This window comes from Patagioenas fasciata, chromosome 25 (genome assembly GCF_037038585.1).
Source record: "Patagioenas fasciata isolate bPatFas1 chromosome 25, bPatFas1.hap1, whole genome shotgun sequence".
NCBI lineage: Eukaryota > Metazoa > Chordata > Aves > Columbiformes > Columbidae > Patagioenas > Patagioenas fasciata.
The window spans coordinates 3,367,663-3,386,916 of NC_092544.1; the positions used below are offsets into that span (position 1 = coordinate 3,367,663).

The 19,254-nt window shown below is 62.3% G+C and overlaps 1 protein-coding gene across 1 annotated transcript; it reads left to right on the top strand.

The window, feature by feature from the left end:
• The first annotated feature begins 96 nt into the window (after nt 1-96).
• Nucleotides 97-17,431, top strand: KCNQ4 (potassium voltage-gated channel subfamily Q member 4). Its single transcript, XM_065857176.2, has 15 exons — nt 97-344; nt 8,326-8,416; nt 9,106-9,232; nt 9,307-9,482; nt 9,556-9,681; nt 9,747-9,884; nt 10,035-10,130; nt 10,332-10,420; nt 11,514-11,669; nt 12,581-12,625; nt 14,329-14,528; nt 14,640-14,742; nt 14,992-15,123; nt 15,312-15,447; nt 15,562-17,431. Exons 1-15 carry the CDS (start codon nt 97-99, stop codon nt 15,778-15,780), a joined length of 2,082 nt encoding a protein of 693 aa, XP_065713248.1. The 3' UTR covers nt 15,781-17,431.
• The last annotated feature ends 1,823 nt before the right edge of the window (nt 17,432-19,254 follow it).

Here is a 19,254-nt window from a genome sequence, read left to right on the forward strand (position 1 = left end):
GGGCTGCTCGGGGGCGGTGCGGAGCCGTCCAGCGGAGCCGGAGCGGGGGTCCGGCGGGGCCATGCGGCGGGCGGCGGCCTGAGCGGGGCGGTGGCCATGGCCGGGGCGGCGGCGGGCGGCGGGGAGCTGCGGGCGGCGGCGCTGACGGGGGTGCGCACCGAGGGCACGGGGCCGCCCGGCGGGACCCCCCCGCCCCGCCACCGGGCGCTGCTGGCGGCACCGCGCCCCGGGACCGCCGCCCGCCCCGCCGGGCCCCAGCGCTGCTGCCGCCGCCGCCTGCAGAACTGTCTGTACAACGTGCTGGAGCGGCCCCGCGGGTGGGCCTTCGTCTACCATGTCTTCATGTGAGTACCGGCGTCACGGAGGGAGCGGGGCGGCTACCGGCTGCAGCGTCCCACCGCCCCGGGGCTGCTCCTGCCGCGGCTGGTCCCGGTGGGACGGCGGGTCCCGGCGCTGCCCGGTGCCCGCTCGGAGTAACGAGGAGCCCTGAGGCAGCCGTTCCTGCGAGTGAGTCCCGGCACCGGTTCCCCGGGCTCCTCCGGAGAAGTTTCTCCGGGAGCGTTTGGCGAAGGGGGACGCGCCGGCAGTGCCCGGTACGGCCCGGCAGCGGGGCCGGGGCGGTGGGAGCTGCGTGCTGAGGGCTCCGGTACCGGCTGGGCCGGGAGCAGCGGCTCCGGTGCGAGGAGGTGAGCGGGTCCCTGGGGGACGGGACTCGCTCTTCGCGATGGCCCGGGTACAGAGAGCTCCTTCCTGGTGGCACCCACACTGTCACCGTCCTGCCCTGCCACTGTCTCCTTGCTGTATGTGGCCCTGGCCGGTGTCACTGAACCTGTGGGGAGTCCCCTGAAGGGGTGACAGGGCAGGTCCCCGGGGTACCTGTAGAAGTGCTGGGATGTAGCAGCACTTCCAGCCCAGCATCCCTGCAGCTGTGCCCAGTGGGATGGGGGAAAGCAGAGGACGGGTTTCTTGTCCCTGGTTAAAGGCTGCAAGCTGGCGGTGGCAGCTGTATCCCGAGAGCTGTGCCCATTCTGGGGTCACGGCTGCTGTTGGTCCCCGGCACTAGAACATCCCTCTCAAGAGATGAAGCAGGGGTGCTCCCAGGAGCGTGTCTGCTGCCTGGCCTGGCTCAATGCGGTTTCTCGGGCTGTGCGGCGCTACTCCGGCTTTCCTTGCCGGACCTGGGAATTCGATGGCTTTTCTGGAGCAGAATCTTCTCAGGGCCAGGTAATGAATTCACAAAAACTGGGGTTGTTTGCTCAGAGGGCTGTGGGCAGAGAAGGGAGCTCCGTGCTGGGTGTTGTTCTGGCTCAGGACCCCCACCCTGCTCCGGCTGCACTGCTGGGACGCTGTTGGGACACCAGTGCTCCCAGCCATTGCCATGGGGAAGGAGGTGGTTTCCCCCTCTGCTTGGTGTGTGCACTGTGCTCCACAGACCGATGAGCCCGAAAACTGCCTCTCCCTCTGCGTTCAGGAGCGATAACGCGGTGCTGAGTCGTTAGCGGGGTGTGCGAGCTGGAGCTCGTTAGGAGGCAGGAAAGTGGGTCTTGCCTAAGTTAGCAGATTGAGGTGGCAGGATGAATTTGTCAGTAGATAAGAGAGCACCTGAGCTCCCCAGGGAGCCAGGAGAGGAGCCCGGGTCCCATTTGTAACGCCTGCCGACACCTCCGCAGTCTGCTTCAGCAATAGTACCGACGTTTGCAAATACCACCCTGGAAAGAGCTTTTCCTGCAAGGAATTAATAATGACAGCAGCCAAAACCTCCTGCTAGGGAAGGGGGATCTGACTTTTTTGTGTAGGTACTCTCCAGGCTCCGGAAAAGAGATGCCGCTGCTCATCTCATGGCCAAGATGCATGTGGCTGAGCATCCTCCACCAGTTCTCCCTCCTGACCTGCATGTGTTGGCCTGGAAACAACCACACCAGACCAAACAGCATTCTGTGTGGAGCCCACCAAGCCCCGGGTCCCTCCTCTGCCCCACCCCACTGTGTCCAGCTCCTGTCACCTCTGGTTTTGCACAGGGGGAGCAGCGGGGACAGCGGCACAGCTCTGCTGGGGAGCACGGGGCTCTTGCAGGCTCATCTGCTGAGGGTGGACCCGATGGGGAGCCAATAGCAGGACCAAAACACCTTAAGCGTTTAGCAGGACGCGGAGGGTTTGTGTTTGCTTGCTCACTTAGTTTAGAAGCTGAGGTACGCTTCAGTCTTGCTGGGGACCCCCCAAAAACGTGCGGGAAGATGCAAGGTGTGGACGTCTGTTCTGTGAAACCTTTCTTGTAAATGTTGTGGTGGTGCAGTCACCTCCGTTCTCAGGAATTGTGCGCCTCAAAAGCTGAGGACTGTTTTATTTTTTAACAAAAAGAGGAGGAAGGTGTTACACCTGCTCTGGGAGAGACTGAGGCATGGAGAAGATGGAGCCCGTGGCCCAAGGTGACCCAAGCGCTGGTGACAGGACCTGTGCTCTGAGTCACACCTGTGCGCTTCCCCCCAGGCAGCCTGGCTGCGAGACAGCCCTGGGAACTGCTAAAATGGAAATACCCGCTGAGAAGCGAAGCGCTTCCCTCCCCGGAGCGATTTAGTGTCTGGGAACACGTAGCTGGGCTGAGCTGGTACCGCTTATTGGACAAGTTCAGTCTCTTTTTGGTGGCAAATCGATCCCAAATAGCTCCTGGTTCCCAGCTCTGAGCTGAGCTGGTGCTGCTGCACCTTGCAGGGTGGTTTGGTGGCTGCACCGTCTCTGCAGCCCCTGAGCGTGACAGGGGGGTGCAAGCTGGTGTAAAGCGGGGTGAGGTGTGCGGCGTTGGCTCGCCAGCCCCATCACCTCCGTTAGGGCTGTGGAAGCACGCGCTTGGGCTTGGCCGACTTGCAAAGCTCTGCCTTTCCTTCTTGAAATGAGAGTTTTGGAGCTTACAGAGCAAATCTGGGAGTGTGACCAGAGCGTTAACCTAAAGACTTTACAGCCAGAAAGCAAATAAAAACTTCCTTTTGTCCAATCTCCACCTCTTAAGCAAGCGGAAAGGCTGCTCTCATCCCCAGTGGGTGCCTTTTGCTGTGTGGTGCTGGGCAGAGCTGTGCCGGGGCACAGGCACCACTGCCAGCCGGGGGGCTGCCCCCAAAGGGGTCTCCTCCAGCCCTGAGCTGCACTGCGGGGGTTTCCAGTTCAAGCTGTTCCCCCCCATCCACCAGCATACGGCCAGGGGCTCTGGGAGCTGCTGCCCTGCTGGAAACGGGGCTCTGGGAGCTGGTCTGGGTGGTTATGAAACTGCTGGGTGCACCAGCAGCTCAGCTCAGCACTTTTCCTTTTCCTAGAGGAATGCTTTAATAAAGAACAGTTTGACCTGGAGCAAATTAGGGAAGACTGAGCCGGCAGCACCAGGGAAAACCCGCAGGCCCCTGCCTGTAGCACTGACCCCTGGGCCAGTGGGATGTGTGTCCCCCCCCACTGCTGTTGGCAGCATCTCACCCAGGTGCTGTTGAGTCGCTGGGATTTTATTTACCTTGTGAAGTGTCACCCTGGGGCGTGGAGGAGATGGCAACGCAATGCTCAGAGGGTGCCCTGGGCAGGTATCCCCCAGCTGCAGCATTTGGTGCCATTGGGTCCCCACGTACGCTGTGGCGGGGCAGAGGGGTGGCAGCTCCCGGCAGAGCACTGGGGCAGTCCCCAAGCCAGCTCGGCACTGGGTGAGCGATGCCGGGTGCGGGCTGGGCTCGGGGCCCTGGGGAATCCCCGCTGGCTTGAGGCAGCGCCATGGGGAGGTGATGGGTGCGGGGCAGTGGCTGGCGGGTCCCCCCGTGCTCCGGCCAGCTCCTGGCTGGGGACCAGGCTGCTGGCAGCACCACTGTCCCGCAGCTTCTCTGTGCTCATCTCCCATTCCAGGGAGGGCTGTGGTGGGCAGGGGGGCTCTGCCACCCCTGCCGCATCCCCGTCTTGCCGCATCCCTCCGTCACCGCTTGGCAAGCGGAAAAGCGCTTTCCTCACCGCACCAGGGATTTGCCACCGTGTTGAGTGCCCCCAGCAGCCCCAGCCCAGGCTTCTGCCAGTCCCCCCAGGGCTGTTTGATGGGTTGGAGCCCCAAAGGGTTTACAGAGAAATTCCTTCATCTCCTGCTTGATGCCAGCACTGCCAGCTCAGTAGAAATCTCTTGTATTGTGCTCTGTGCTTTTAACTTGCTGGCCTTGGCATCTCCCGCAGTGGCTGGTTTGGTGACTGTCGAACCCAAATCCTGCGCTCAGGTGACCAAAATAAAAGGGGCTGGGGATGCTGTGCCCTTTGGGCAGTGGGGCTGCTCCACTCACCTTGCCTGGGCTTGAAATGAGAGCTGTGTTTGGGGGCAATGCCAGTGGGGAGAGGAGCCGGCACAGCAGTTTCCCCAGCCCGATGCGGTGTCACCGGGGCATAAAATTAAGCAACTTTGGCGCAACATGAAACTGTGCATTGATTTTTCTTTTATTTATTTATTTATTTTCTCCTTTCCCCTCTTGCTGCTCCTATCACATCCCCCAGCCCGGAGCAGGAGGTGCCAGTTTGGGTGCCTGCAGCTTATTGATCCCTCCAAGCAGTCGGGGTCAGAGTGGGGCTGAGTGGGTGCCCAGAGCTGCCCCTCTGCCTGTGGGTGCTTCTGCCGTGCATGCAAGGTGTTGGGGGTCTCAGCCTGACTTGTCTTTTTGGGGCCACTTGTGTTCCTGTCCCCTCCACAGTACCAGGGTGCTGGAGGGTGGGGGTGGCCCCAATCCCTCTCCTGGGGTACAAGGCCCATTGGGCATCTGCAAACACACTGGTTTCTTGTCCCCCCCCTTCAGCCAGCTCCTTGCCAGAATGATTCAAGAGCAAAACTATCTCGGCCGCTCCGTGTGAGCGTCTTGGCACCGTCCGCGGGAGCCTTGTGACCGGGCTCCCTACGGGGACCGCGGGGCGGTGGGTGACGTGGGGGTGCAGACGGGCAGTGCGAGGCTGATGGGTGATGCCAGCTGCAGGTTTTGCTCACCAAAACACAAAGGTGGGGTGGCCAGGTGATTGTGGGGAGATGCTCGGTGCTTTTGTGCCGCTCCTCTGTGTGGCGTGGGCAGGGGCGCGGCGCGGGTTGGACCCTGCCATGGTTACGGGTGCAAACAGCCACACTATGCCCCGGTTATTTATATCCCCCGGAGCAGCCAGGCTGCCCGCTCCACCTCTCCTGCAGGGCTGCCGGGGCGCGGGACGAGGGATTTATAAGACACGCTGTTTATACAGCTGCAGATGGTGCGCAGGGAGCTGAACCTCCAGGGCTGGGGAGGCTGGAGAGCGAAATATCATCCCCATCCCTGTTCATGTCCCCACCGGAGATGAACTTGGGCAGTTTTGACCCAAACAGCCCTTTCCTGCCGTGGGACAGCCCATGCTGTGGGGACCCGCCAGAGCCGTGACGGGAGCTGTGCCCTTTGCCGGGAGCTGTTTGCTCACTCGTCCCTGAGCTGTTTATCCTGTGGCGCGTGGTGTTTTCCTTCCGCTGAGTTATTGCCAGGCTGTCAGCACAAAACTCCCTGACCCCACCTGTGCCCCCGCCTCGGGGCTTGGAGAGCGAAGTGGGATCTGGGGGTGCCCAGCATCACCCCCAAATTCCCAGCCTGGACATTGGTACCTTGCTGGGGCTGGGGGTGCAGCCTGGCTGAGCATCCGTGTCCCATTGGCACTGGGTGCTGCAGCACAGCTTTGCCCAGGCTGGCCCGGCGTGCAGCCCATTTCCCCAGGGCTGTTTGGGTGGGTGCTGGGTGCCGGCTGGTGCCCCCATGCCCGGTGTTTCTCCTCACCAGCCCGGGCTGACCTGGCCCGGTTCCCCTGTGCTCAGCAGCTTTCCCGGCTCACCTGTTCCTCCGCGGCACCGCGCTGCCCGTGCGGGCAGCAGCATATGGCAAAGTGCGCTCTAATGAAGATTAATGTGAGGAGATTCGCCTTCTCCAGCCCGGACCCCCACCAGGTTTTAATTATTGTTTTGGGGAGGAGTGATCCTGCAGACAGGCGTTGCTCCTGCAGAGGTGAGAACACCCGGAGGGGTCCCATCCCCGTGTCCCCTCCTGTGCGGGGACATGTGCGGGGGCAGCAGGAGCCCCTGGGGGCGGTGGAAGGTTTATTGGGGAGAGCTGATGCACCGGCTCAGCAACAGCAGCATCTGCTCCTGCCGTCCCCTGGGATGAAGGGGAGCAGGGAGGCAGCGAGGTTCCCGTCCCCCATCCCTGCCCCATCTCCTTTTTTCTTGGCAGAGCTCTTTTTAATTTTTCTCTTCTTCTTGGTGGGTGGGCAGAGCAGTGAATTGGGGAGGGGGAGCCCAGCACTGCACGGTGTTGGATGGAGAGGTCGGCTGAGCCCTCGGTGCGGGGCAGAGCTGCTGAGAGCAGCACTTCAGCCCCGGCGGGGGACAAGGGGGGGGGACACGGCCCGTTCCTGGCTCCCCGAGATGCCTTCAGGCACCTGACCCTTTCCCTAAGCCGCTTAGGCGCAGCCGGGGCGTTTGCCAGGCTTTACAAGTTAATTCCTAGCAGGTGATGTGTTCCCAGCGAGTTTCTTTGCCAGCCCCCCCGCGGGGCCTCGCATGCCCGAATCCTTCCCCAAGTCCCGTGGGATGCTGGGGGGATCTGGGCAGGAGGCGTTTGCACCCTGGGGGTGTGGGTTTCCATCCCCACACCCCGTGACACGGCTTTGCCAACCGGCCCCATTGCTCCTGGCGCTGCTGTGGGGACAGGTGACAAGTGAGGCTCCGACTTGGTGCAAAGGCACCGTGACTTGCTGCCACCCACAGCGTGTCCCCGTGGGAGCCGCGTGTCCTCAGCCACCAGAGACCCCCCCTCCCTGCTCCCCGTCCAGGACGAGAGGCACAAATCTTTGCAGGCTGGGAGATTTCTGCCTTCCCTTCTGCTTTGTGCTCCGCTGCCCGTGTAATTGCCTGCTAAATCCTGATTGTATAAGCTTTATTGCTGATGGTGCACGAAGCAGAAAGGCTCTGCCCTGGGCTGCTCAGCCAACTCTTGTTTTGCTCCTCGGACCAAACGCTGTGACCAGGGGACGATGACTGGCTCTGTGCTACCGGCTTGTGGCACCACTGCCATCGCCTGTGCCATCGCCTGTGCCATCACCTGTGCCATCGGCTGCGGGGGGAGTTAACGGCAGAACTGCTGTGCTGGAGGAAAGGGGCTTGATTAATAATTTAGAGGGAGAAAGAACTGGCTCCAGCCTTCTGCTTTGCAGCTGGGGAGTGCAGGACGGTGTCGGGACTGCGACACCCGCCAGTGCTGTAGCTGGCACGTGGTGTGTCGCTCCAGCTCTCCCTTCTCTTGTTCCTCGGGGTTTTCTGCCATCAGTCCCATCTCTAATTTCCTCATGCAGCGTTTTTGGGGAAGGGGACCTGCCTGTCCCCTTGAGGCTGGGATCTGAGCTGGGTGGCACCCCCTTGTCCCACTGTGTGGGCACAGGGCGCTTGGCAGCCCCCTCTGCCCTGCCCAGGTTTGCAGAGGCACACACTTTGGGTTTGGGGTGTGCGTGTGTCCCCAGGCTCCCCACACCCCCACTACTCAGTCTCTGAATCGTGTCCCCTTGGCTGCGGTGGTCCCACAGGGGACACAGCATTGTCCCATACGGGTCGGGTTTGGTGCCCGGAGCTCCCCATGGCGTTATGGACACAGCTCCGGTGGAGTGACGGCCCTTTGCACGCCATCACGTGGGCCGGTGGCACAAGCCCTCTGCTTTCCATTTTTAGAATCGCTGGATCAGGGGAAAAAATGTATTTTTGGAGTTTGATTTGCTTCAGCTTCAGAATCTACTTTTTTTTTTCCCCCCCTCCTTATTTTAAATGGACCAAAGCCCCTCGTGTCTTAACCCGGCTCCGCAGGACAGAGCCCCAGAGCAGCTCCCTGGTAACTCTTCTCGCAGTTGTCTGTTCCCGGGTGTCCCCATGTCCCTGGCAGGTCCCCACAGTGTCAGTGATGCTGGGGACAGTCAGGAGAAGCTCTGGTCGCTCTTCTGCAGCAGCAGGGGTGCGGGACACCCCCTCTCCCTCCCCGTCTTTAATTAGTGGTGGTTTTACCAAGGGTCCTGCCATGGGCTCGGTGCCCTGGACCAGAGAGGTGCATCCTGGTGCTGTGGCAGAGTTCAGGCACAGCCCTGCCTCTGCATCCATGGGCAGCTCATGGGCTCCCAAACTGCTCCATGCCACCATCTAGGGGCAAACCATGTCCCCGGTGGCTCAGCCACGGCCACCGAGGTCTGGGCTGGGGGGACAGGCTGCAAGTGGGGTCAGCGCTGCCCGCTGGGCTCCCCCTGACCGGCGCTGATCCCTGTGCTGACACATTCTCGTTCCAGATTCCTCCTCGTCTTCAGCTGCCTGGTGCTGTCGGTCTTCTCCACCATCCAGGAGCACCAGAAACTGGCCAACCAGTGCCTCTTTATCCTGGTAAGTGGGAAGTCGCTTGGACTCCCCCTCCCCACATTGCACCCCAAGAGACTCGGACAAGTCATGGACAAAACCCCTCCAACCCCTTCCCCATCCGGGATTTTGTTATTGATCGTTGGTGTTAACGATGGCAGCCTCTCCGCATTGGGGAGAAGCTGCAGGGTGGCCACACTGCTGTTAGTGTCCCCATGCTTGGGGTGGCCTGTCACCTCAGCCAGACCTCCGTGGAGCGGAGAGGCATAAACACTAGAAAAGGCAAGGCAGGAGGGGCTAAAAAAGGCAACTTTCCCCCAAACTGTCAGAAAGAGCTGACGCTGGAGTTCTTCCGAGTGATGGAGACTAAATTGGGAAGGTCCTTTTGACTTTCCCACGAGTAAGCAGAACGGGGGCTTGTTTGTGCGGGAGGTAGGAGGACAATGCTGACGGCGGAGGAAAAAGACCCAGCTCGGTGGGAGCTTGGCGCAGGTAGGAGAGCCGGGATGTTCACACGGGCTCGATGACTGTGGCTCCAGTCTCGCTGCCCTGATTCCCCCAGGATGGCTCCAACCAGGGCTGTGTCAGGGCCTTGGGAGGGACACCACGTCCCCTCTACACCCTCCTCAGCACAAGTATGTCATTTTGTACCCCCAAGGCCAGAGATGAGCCCCCTCCCCATCTCAGCCTCCTGTCCTCCCTCTTCCCCCCGGCAGGAGTTTGTCATGATCGTGGTGTTCGGCATGGAGTACATCATCCGCGTCTGGGCGGCCGGCTGCTGCTGCCGCTACCGGGGCTGGCGGGGACGGTTCCGCTTTGCCAGGAAGCCCTTCTGCGTTATAGGTACTGGGGGGCAGCACAGGCACTTGGAGACTTGCGGTCTCACTCATGCACCCCTGACCGTCGCCATCCCTTAGATTTCATCGTCTTCATCGCCTCGGTGGCCGTCATCGCCGCCGGCACCCAGGGCAACATCTTCGCCACCTCGGCACTGCGCAGCATGCGGTTCCTGCAGATCCTGCGCATGGTGCGCATGGACCGGCGCGGCGGCACCTGGAAGCTGCTGGGCTCCGTTGTCTATGCCCACAGCAAGGTGAGGGTGTGGGGTCCCAGCACAACCCCCCCAACACCTCCCTGAGCCCCTCTCACCCCCCCCGCCCCGGCAGGAGCTCATCACCGCCTGGTACATCGGCTTCTTGGTGCTCATCTTCGCCTCCTTCCTCGTCTACCTGGCTGAGAAGGATGCAAACGCCCAATTCGCCACCTACGCTGACTCCCTGTGGTGGGGCACGGTAAGCTCGGCCACCGTGGCCCCCCAGCCCTGGGAGGGGACGAGGAGGGGGGGAGCTCCCTCCAGGCCTCCCCCTGCTCTGCCCCTGGGCAGGTCACCCTCACCACCATTGGCTATGGGGACAAGACGCCGCAGACGTGGCTGGGACGGATGCTGGCGGCCGGCTTCGCCCTGCTCGGCATCTCCTTCTTCGCGCTGCCCGCAGTGAGTAGGATGGGGAGAGGGTCCCTGCGCCTCCTACCCTGCAGAAATCAGGGAGAAAGGGGAAAAATCCACCCCTGAGGCAGGAGGGTGCCCTGGCTGGCGGTGGTGGTGTGGCTGGCACCCACAGACCCTGTCCCCTGCCGTCCCCAGGGGATCCTGGGCTCTGGTTTCGCCCTCAAAGTGCAGGAGCAGCATCGGCAGAAGCACTTTGAGAAGAGACGGACTCCGGCAGCCAACCTGATCCAGGTAGCGCGGGGCTGGCGCCTCCCATCATGGGCATGTCCCCCCGTCTGCTCTGCCTGTCCCTGCCTGCTGCAGGCAGGACCCGAATGCCGACCCCAAACCTGGCAGCTGGGTCCTTTGGCTCTGCACAAGGGGATGGAGGGGTCGGCAGGGGGTGTTGCTGATCTCGGACCCCACTGTCCGTGGGCTCTCGCTCCCATACAGGCTGCCTGGCGCTTGTACTCTACAGACGGCAGCCGGCTGTACCTGACGGCTACCTGGTGTTACTATGACAGCCTCCTGCCCGCCTTCAGGTAGGCAGGGTGGGGGCTGAGGCGTTCCTGTGGGTCCCTGTGGGGTCTCAGGGTGACAAGTGACCCGGGCAGCCCCTGCCACAATGTGGAGCCACCGAGGGCTCAGTGGGGCTGAGCAGCATGGACACCGTGTTCAGCCTCGGGACACTGGGGCACAGCGTCTGCCGAACACCCAGCACCCTCCTCCATCCCCACCATCCCCAGCACCCATCCCACACATCCATAGCCTTCCTCCAGCACCGCCGCGGGGAGAGGATGATGGCACCGGCTGTGAGGACCTCATGGCCTGGGCGATGGAGCTGCAGCCGTCCGGGAGCTCCGAGCGCAGCAGCAGAGCAGATGGAACCAGGGGATCTGGAGGGGAGCCCTGTGCCCCTCCTTGCCACGCTGTCCCCTCCTGTGGCCTCTGTGATGTTGCCACCATGGGTGGATCAAGGACTCTCTGAAGTTTTTCCAGATACCCCTTGTGTTCCCATCACGCTGAACACGCCGGTGTCTGCCCTTCGGTCCCTGTCCCAGCAGCAGGGCCTGCCAGTGCCCTGCCTGTCCCTGCCTGTGCGTCCTGACCCCACTATGGCCCCGTGTTTCTTTGCAATGACAAATTCACTTTTCCCTTTCACTCTTTATTTTTTCAAAGACAGGGCTCTTAACAGCCGAGGCAGCGAGTCCCTCTGGTCCCTGAGATGTGGCTTCCCGAGCATCATTGCATTGGGCAATCCCAACGGGGACTTCATGGGGGGCTCTGCGGCCCCTCCTGCTGTGCCAGGAGCTGTTTCTCCAGCAGCAGGGAGCTGGGATGGGCACAGGGGTCCAACCCCTCTGCTTGTGCCCAACCTCTGTGGGACCCTCTCCCAGTGTCCCCCTCCCAGCGCTGTCACCCCCAGGTCGGCAGCACCAAGTCAGAGCTGTTAAGAAACCATCTTGAAAGAAATCGCTGGGTTTTGCTGCTTGTTTTTCCTTCTTATTTTGCTCTGGTTTTGCTTTGCTTTGCTTTGCACAGAGGAGGACCCAGCTCCACTCAGCCTTGGTTTGCTCATCTCGTTTGCTTTGGAAAGTTTAATTTCTCCATGTTTTTATTTAACCCCAACCTCAGAGAGCTGGTCCTAATGTTTGAGCATTTGCACCGAGTCCGCAACGGAGGATTTAGGAATTCAGAGGTGAAAAAATTCCCCGACGGAGCCCCACCGCCTTATCACTCCTTCACCCCTGGCCAGAAAAGCATCAGCCCTGCGGCTTGTCCAGGGGACAGGTAGGAGGGTGCAGCCCCACGGCCCCATGTTCTCTCTGTCCGCTGTCCTCTGCTCGTCTGTCTGTCTGGTGCCACCACGGTGCCCGTCACCGTGGACAGACTCTTGTACCATTGTGAAGCCTCTTGCAACATTCAGCTCCACCTCGCTGCCCTTCTCGATGTGGCCGCGGCACCAGGACCTTGCACAGGGGGACAAAGCGTGGCCAGAAATGACCCTGCGATGGCAATTCTGCATGATGGTGGGGCTGCGTGGCCCTGCTGCAGAGCCAGGCGAGGAGCAAAACCCACTTCCCCCAGTCTGAGATGGGCTTCCTGTGCCCACAGCAGTGGGGAGCAGTGGTGCCAAGCTGCCCCCGCACCGACAAGATGAGTTGAGGGTTTGTGGCTGCCACACTGCTGGTGGCAGCTGCTTGTGCACCGTGTCCCTGGTCCCCTCCAGGTGAAGAGCATCCCGGAGACGCCAGTGTGCCATGCAGGACATCAGCACGGTGCAGGGCTTTGGGACAGTGTCAGGGTTAGGTGTGGAGAGGCAGTGGTATTGTGCCTCAGTTTCCCCTGTGGAGCTGGACACAGAGCTGTGGGAGCTCTGGTGTGACGTGGGGATGTGCTGAGCTGTGGGGCTGCGGCTGCCCCGCTATGGGGCTGGGGGGAACCTGCTCCCCCTGTGCGCCCTGAGGTGAGTACAGGTTTGGGGGGTCCTCCTGGTGAACAGCCGGGACCTGGCACAAGAGGGACTGTGACTCCCTGGCCATCCCATCCCAGGGGGCCTGAGCCTCCCCCCATCTCCTCCGCGAGCATCACCTCTCATAACATCTCATCTTCTCTCTCTCCTCCCCTCTCCTGCTCACCCTGCTCCTCTCCATCCCCCTGATCTCCCCCAAACCTTTTCTGCCCCCCCATCCGCCCCCAAGCTGGAAGGAGGAGGACGTGCAGCCCCACAAGTGCTTACGTCTCAGGTAACATTTCCCCCCGGCCGTGGCTGCTGCTTGTCCTGTCCTGTCCTCCCGCAGGGGACAAGGGTCCATGGGGACAAGGGTATGCACATGCTGTTACCAAATCACTTTTTTTTGCAGAGTTTTGCCACTGAGAAACTGGACTTTTGGTGGCCAGAAAGGCATTAGTGTTTATGCAGGACCTACACAAACAACTTTGCTTGTGCTTCTTGCCCCTGCAGCGGAGGGGGAGCACCGTGCCCAGGTCCGGTGCAGCGGGCGATGCTCACCGGCGGCGGGCAGGGACCCTGTGCCCATGGGCTGGGGTGCCAGCGTGGCCAGTGGGGTCGGGGACGTGATCACCCGGGATGTTCCGCTCCCTCCCGGCCCTGGGCTAACTCTGCTTTTCTCCTGTGTCTCTGCCCTGACCCTCCAGCCAGATCTTTAGTGGTAAGAGGAGGCTCTTGCGGACGTGGGGCACGTGGAGACGGAGGTACTGCGGCCGCTGCCTGCCCGTCCCGCTGCCTGCCCGTCCCGCTGCCTGCGCCGGGCAGCCGCAGGCTGGGGAGCGGTGGGGTGCATGGTGCCCATGGGGCAGAGGGGTCGGGGGTGAGGCGGAGGGGATGGAGGTCGAAGGATGGTCCTTGCGCAGGGCAGGGGGGTCTATGCATGGCCTGGGCTGAGCTGGCTGCCCCCACTGCCCCCCTACCAGCTCCTGCCTCAGTTTCCCCCTGCATGCAGTTTGGATGAGCTCAGTCCATTGGTCGTGCTGGGATTGCCACATCCAGCGATGGCAAACTGCGGCACTTGGATAAACCCCATGGCATGTCTGTCCCGCAGCCTGGAACCCCCCAGGCGTTCCCCTTCCCTGTGCCACCAGCTGCGGGGGCTTGTGGCAGCTCTGCCTGCATGGGACCAGCTCACCAGCAACCATGGGGGGAGCTGGGAGCCCTGTGTCCTGCCTGTGTCCCCACCTTGTCCCGTGACTCCTGGCCGGGAATCCGGGGGTGTCCCTGCAACCTGTTGTGCACCGGGTGTGAGGTTTGCTCTGTGTTCTCTGCCGCTGCTTCCGCTCATGGTGCTGTGCGTCTACTTGGCCTCCTTGCACGTCCCAGGGTGTGCTTGTGGTCCCACCTCACACGAGAGGCAGCACCAGATGATGTTTTTGTGTAGGTCCTACATAAACGACGCCTGTTGTCCCCCCACAGCCCAGCGGGGTGGCTGGTTTCGGGAGCAGAGCTGGTGCTAGGGCACGAGGGGGGCTGTTCCGCTCCCCACCCAAGCAGAGCCTCAATTTGGTGGTGCAGACTGGAGGAGGAAGAGGAGGATGATGAAGGGGCCTGGCCGGGTGCCCCAGGGCCCCGTGTGACAGCGGGGACAGGACAGGAGCAGGGCTGCTCCCCACAGGGCTGGTTGCTGGTGACTGTGCTTTGTGTCGTGCCTGTCTCTCCATCCTCTCCCTGTCTTCTGTCTCCTCTTTTCTCTGCTTTTGGGGTAAAAAGTGTTTAAAGGAGTAACCCTGGAGCTGCTCCTGGCCTGGCTGGCACCTGAGCTTGTGCCCATCGTGTGCTGGGGGCTCTCTGTGAGCTCAGCACAGCCCCCCATCCTCACCCCCGCTGTGATGGGCACATTGTGTGCCTGCAGTAGGATCTGCTCTCCCCCATCCCCATCCCTGTCCCCTGGTGCCCGCTGGCCTCTGACACCACCTGTCCCCTTGTCCTGTGCAGCAACAAGATGGGCATCAAGGACCGCATCCGGCTGAGCAGCCGGGGCCGGCAGCAGCTGGGGCCCCCCCTGCACCGCTCCCCCAGCACCGAGGACATCCCCGAGGCCTCCAGCCCCACCAAGGTGCAGAAGAGCTGGAGCTTCAATGACCGGACCCGCTTCCGCGCGTCCCTCAGGCTCAAGCCACGGACCCCGGTTGAGGGTGAGCCCTGGAGACCCTGGCTGTGGGGTCACACTGGTGGGCTATGGGGGTTTTGGGGGGTACAGGGGGCAGCCTTCGGTCTCTGCCACCCACCTGCTCTTGCACCCGCAGCCGATTGCCCACCGGAGGACAGCGGCGAGGAGAAGGGCTCCCACTGTGACCTGACCTTCGAGGACATCATGCCATCGGTGAAGACCCTCATCCGGGCTGTCAGGTGAGACCGTCCCCTCCGGTGTCCCCAGCTCCTACGCAGCTCTTGGCCCTTGGCGACAAGGGGACATGTCTGGAGAGCCCCGGTCCAGCCATGGCGGTGGCCAAGGTGGGCAGGAGGCAGGGACGACTGGTGGCTCAGCCCCGCATGGGGACAGTGACTTTGCTTTGTACGTGCCCTCCTCCTTGGTTCCCCAAGTGTGGAGCCCCCAGCCCTCCCCAGTGTCCTGCAGCCAGTCTGGTGTCCCTGCAGGATCCTCAAGTTCCTGGTGGCCAAGAGGAAGTTCAAGGAGACCTTGCGTCCCTATGATGTCAAGGATGTCATCGAGCAGTACTCGGCCGGTCACCTCGACATGCTGGGCAGGATCAAGAGCCTGCAGATGCGGTGAGCTGCCCCAAATTTTGGGGGCGGGGGGCTCGGGGATTCTCTTGGTCTCCCATCACTAGTGGGAGGGCTGCTGGGCCATCGCAATGGGTGGGACATGTCCCAGGAGCCCGTCACCATCCCTTGTGGTCTCACATACCCTCTGGTCCTCTGGGAGTGATGGGCTGTGTCCCCTCCCTCTCTGCCAGTGTGGACCAGATCGTGGGCCGGGGGGGCCTCACCACAGACAAGAAGACGCGGGAGAAGGGGGAGAAACCAGCGTTGGAGACTGAGCTGGTGGACGAGCTCAGCATGATGGGCCGCGTGGTCAAAGTGGAGAGACAGGTCAGGAGGGGACACCGCTGGGGACCATGTCAGTGTGCCTGCAGGATGGGGGGAGCTGGGACCCCTGTGTCCCCTCCCCACGGGAGGGCCGTACTCACCCTGCCCAACTCACAGGTGCAGTCCATCGAGCACAAGCTGGACCTGCTGCTCGGCCTCTACTCCCAGTGCCTGCGCAAAGGCTCCATCAACTCCTTCAGCCTGGCCGCCGTGCAGGTGCCCCCGCACGAGCCCGACATCACCTCCGACTACCACAGCCCTGTGGACCATGAGGACATCTCGATCTCTGCCCAGACCCTCAGCATCTCCAGGTCGGCCAGCACCAACATGGACTGAGCACAGAGGCAGAGGGATGGATCCTGCCGGGATGTGGGAACAGCTGTGGTATCACCCGGTCACCTCCAGCCGTGTCCCTCTCCCTGTTACTTGAACCGAGTCTGCCTTTGCGGGGACGTGGCTGCAGAGGGTGCCCACGCTGGGGATGTGGTGGGAGCCCGTGGCACTGTGGCCAGGCCACACTCCTGGGATGCTCCTGTCTTCCCGGGGGGTGAGACCCCCCCCAGCTCCTGGGGGCTTGGGTGCTCCCCAGCCATGGCAGGGACACCCCAGCCCTTGGGACATGTCCAGCTCCCCAGGAGGGTCCTGCATGGTCCCCTGGGCCACTACCAGCTATGCAAGGCTCCATTTTCCGCTGCCGGTGCTGAGCAGGGGTGTTGGGGCACAACCCACTGTGGTTTTACCTGCGTTGCTTGGGGTCAGGGCAGCAGTGGGGGACCCCTGGGAGGGAGAATGGGGGGGGTCTGTTCCCCCTCACCCTCTGTTTCCCTGCTTGCAGGGCTGCAGCTGCACCTCTAGAAGCACAGCAGAGCCTCTGCCTGCCCGTGCATGCTCCCAGGGCAATATATATATAGGAGATATATATATATATATATATTTATGCAATAATGTCTTAATATGCAAGACCCCCGTGAAAAACAACCCGTGGGGACATAGGCAATAAGCAACCCCCCTTACCAGCACAAAGGGCTGGATCCTGCTCTCATGGGGACCTATCTGGGTGCCCTGGGGGCTTGGGGCCAGGTGACAAACCTCCACTCAAGGGTGGCAGGAGGAAGGGATGCAGGCACAGCCGCTGGGGACAGTGGTCCCCAAGGAGCATCCTTCCCTCTCGTGTCCCAGACCCTGCTCTTGCTTAGAGGATTCCTTCCCAGCTGGGTCCTGCGGTGCTCAGTTTGTCCCTCCCGATGTCCCCATCCCCTCTGTGACCTGGGGAGCACGGGCTGGGCCTGGGGGTGACTGCCTGGTGGAGACAGAGCTGTGTTGGCCGTGCCTCCTTGCATGCTGCTCGTAGCAGAGCCACAGCAGCTCCTGTGCTGCCCTGATCCCAGCCCTGGGACTGGTTTCCAGTCCTGCAGTGCTGGGCTGAGCTGGGCTGGAAGCGATCATGGTAGTGCCAAAGTTTGCCAAAGTGGGGGTCCTGTGGGGGGGCTCGGCAGCCACACCTGCATGGTGGATCTTACCTGGGCTGGGGGGGGCACTCCTGAGCCCCTCACTGCTGCTAGCATGGCCCCTCCCTGGGCTTCGGACTGTGGGATTTGCACCCCCTTTCCCAAGCCCCCCTGTGCCTCTGCTCCTGGCAGCAGGGACCCCCCCACCCTGCTCGTTTTTCTTGCCTTGTTAGTGCATGTGGCCAGAGCCGCTGGCAGCCCCCCTGCTCCAGCACCACCCTGGGCCCCTCCCTTCACCCCAGGGGTGCACGTGTCCCCGGGCTGTGGGGCAGCGATGCCGTGGGAACACGAGGGGACAGCTGGGTGCTGTGGGTTGGTGCGTGGGTGCCGTGGGTGCCATGCGGGAGCTTCGCACGCAGGAACTAACTTGTAGGAGCCTCCCCGGCGCTGGCTGGTCCCTGCAGAATGCTCCAGCCAGCGGTAGTTACCTCACTTGATTAACTTATTAACTTATTTGTTTCATTAAAATTTGGAGTAGAGGCTGCCTGCCTGCCTGCTCTCTCTCTCCCAGCTCTCCCGAGAGGTGGCACTCCAGTCCTGCCGCCGAGTGCCGCGGCCGGAGGACCCAGGCATCCAGCCAGGGGACCCAGGCGTCCAGCCACCTCCCTCCCCCTGCCTTGGGCTCCCCTCAAGCCACAGATACCCCCTGATCTGGCCTCGGGATCCCGGCTCCATCACCCTCACCGGCTCCATGGTGCCATGTCCCTGGGGGCCGATGCCACCGCAGAGGGGCCCATGTTCTGTATTTGGACCCCGGGGATGGTCGCTGCCCATCTGCCTCTGTAAGTGTCACGATGTGTCCCCAAGTGAGGATGACACTGTGGTGGCCCCAGGAAGGCAAGGGTGTGAGCCCCCTTGCCAAGGAGACCACAACCCCTCAAGTGACAGCAAAGCCTTCACCCCATCGCCATGTCCTGGCACCCCACGGGGATATGTTCCCCCAGCCTGGGAGTGTCGGGGGGCTGGAGGTGGCCCCTTTCTGCGCCGCCCTGCCCCGGCGCTCCCTGCAGAGGAAGCCGGGGTTCACCACAGGTCAGGCTCTGCCTTTCCGGCTGCTTCTCGCCAGCAAACCCATTCCTGGCTCATCCCAGAGTGCTGGGCTGTGCCGAGCACTGTGGGGCAAGCACCTTCCTGTCCCCGCTGCCCCCAGAGCTGGCCCAACCTGCTGGGATGGGGGTCTTGAGGTGATCCCTGGACCCACCAAGTGCCTGGTGTGCAGGATATGATCCCTGGGGAGCCCCGGCCACCCCCAGAGCTGCGCACATCCTGCTGGCAAGTGGCCCTGGAGCTGTTTGAAGCAAAAGCTTTGAAGGGGGAGCCAGGATGCAGTGGTACCCAGAAAGCCCTGTGTGAGCATCTGTGCTGGGCGGGCACCACATCGGCCCTGCACCAGCTGGGTGGCTTTTGGGGGTGGGTTTGGGCATTGCCACAACAGCGGGGTCTTCACCCTACTGCAGCATTGTGCATCGCCAAGGGGTGCTCCCCCTTCACCCCACAGCTGCGCTGAGCAATGGGTGCAGCTCAGCAGAACTTGAGCACAACCCTACTGTTCCGTGGGGCATCCAGGCATGACCCACCTGGGTCTGGGCTCTTTGCATCACTCCATGCGATGGGACCTGGCTGCTGGGACCTTCCCCTCCGTGGCGCAGCCGCAGGCAGCGGTGGCTGGGGCAGGTGTGCTTGCCAGCCTGCGGCACTTGGCACTGCTTCCCGCAGCCACGTGGGCCCAAGGTGCCCGGGTTGGACTTTGTCCCTCTCCACCTTGGTTTCGCTGCATGTGTGAGAGGCTGCCGCTCCCCGGGACGGGGACAGGCCTGGCCGGGGGGAATAAATGCCAATGTCAGAGGGACGCAGCGAGCCGTGACCTCACAGTGCTGGCTCACTGCGTCCTGCCAAGAGCGACACTTGGCACGCTGAGCACAGCCGCAGGAAGGGAATGAGGGGGGCTCGCACTTGGGCTGTCTTGGCTCCCGCCTCCCCACACGAGCCCTTATCAGCCGGGGATGCAATGGGAATGGGAAGGGGCCAGCTCTGCTGGCGGCACTCTGCAGCACCCCCAGCTGCCAGGGATGTCCTTTTTGCTGGTGGCCTTGCTTTGTCCCCTGAGGGTCTTGGAGAATTCATGACTCACTCTGGATTCCTGTCAGTCCTGTCATGAAGAAAGTACGTGCAGTTGGAGACAGTCGGACTCCGGGCCGGACCCAGTTCCTTCCTGAACTGCTCAGTGCCATGGCTGCACTTCGTCCAAGGCCACGCTTGCAGGAAAAGGCCCTTCTGAGAGTGCTGGTCAAGGAGCTGGGTG

Bases quoted from the DNA above. Each gene is read 5' to 3' on its own strand.
- KCNQ4 (XM_065857176.2), top strand. From the start codon at position 97: ATGGCCGGGGCGGCGGCGGGCGGCGGGGAGCTGCGGGCGGCGGCGCTG. The intron at 345-8,325 runs GTGAGTACCGGC...TTCTCGTTCCAG, and splicing joins TTCGTCTACCATGTCTTCAT to ATTCCTCCTCGTCTTCAGCT. The intron at 9,483-9,555 runs GTGAGGGTGTGG...CCGCCCCGGCAG, and splicing joins TTGTCTATGCCCACAGCAAG to GAGCTCATCACCGCCTGGTA.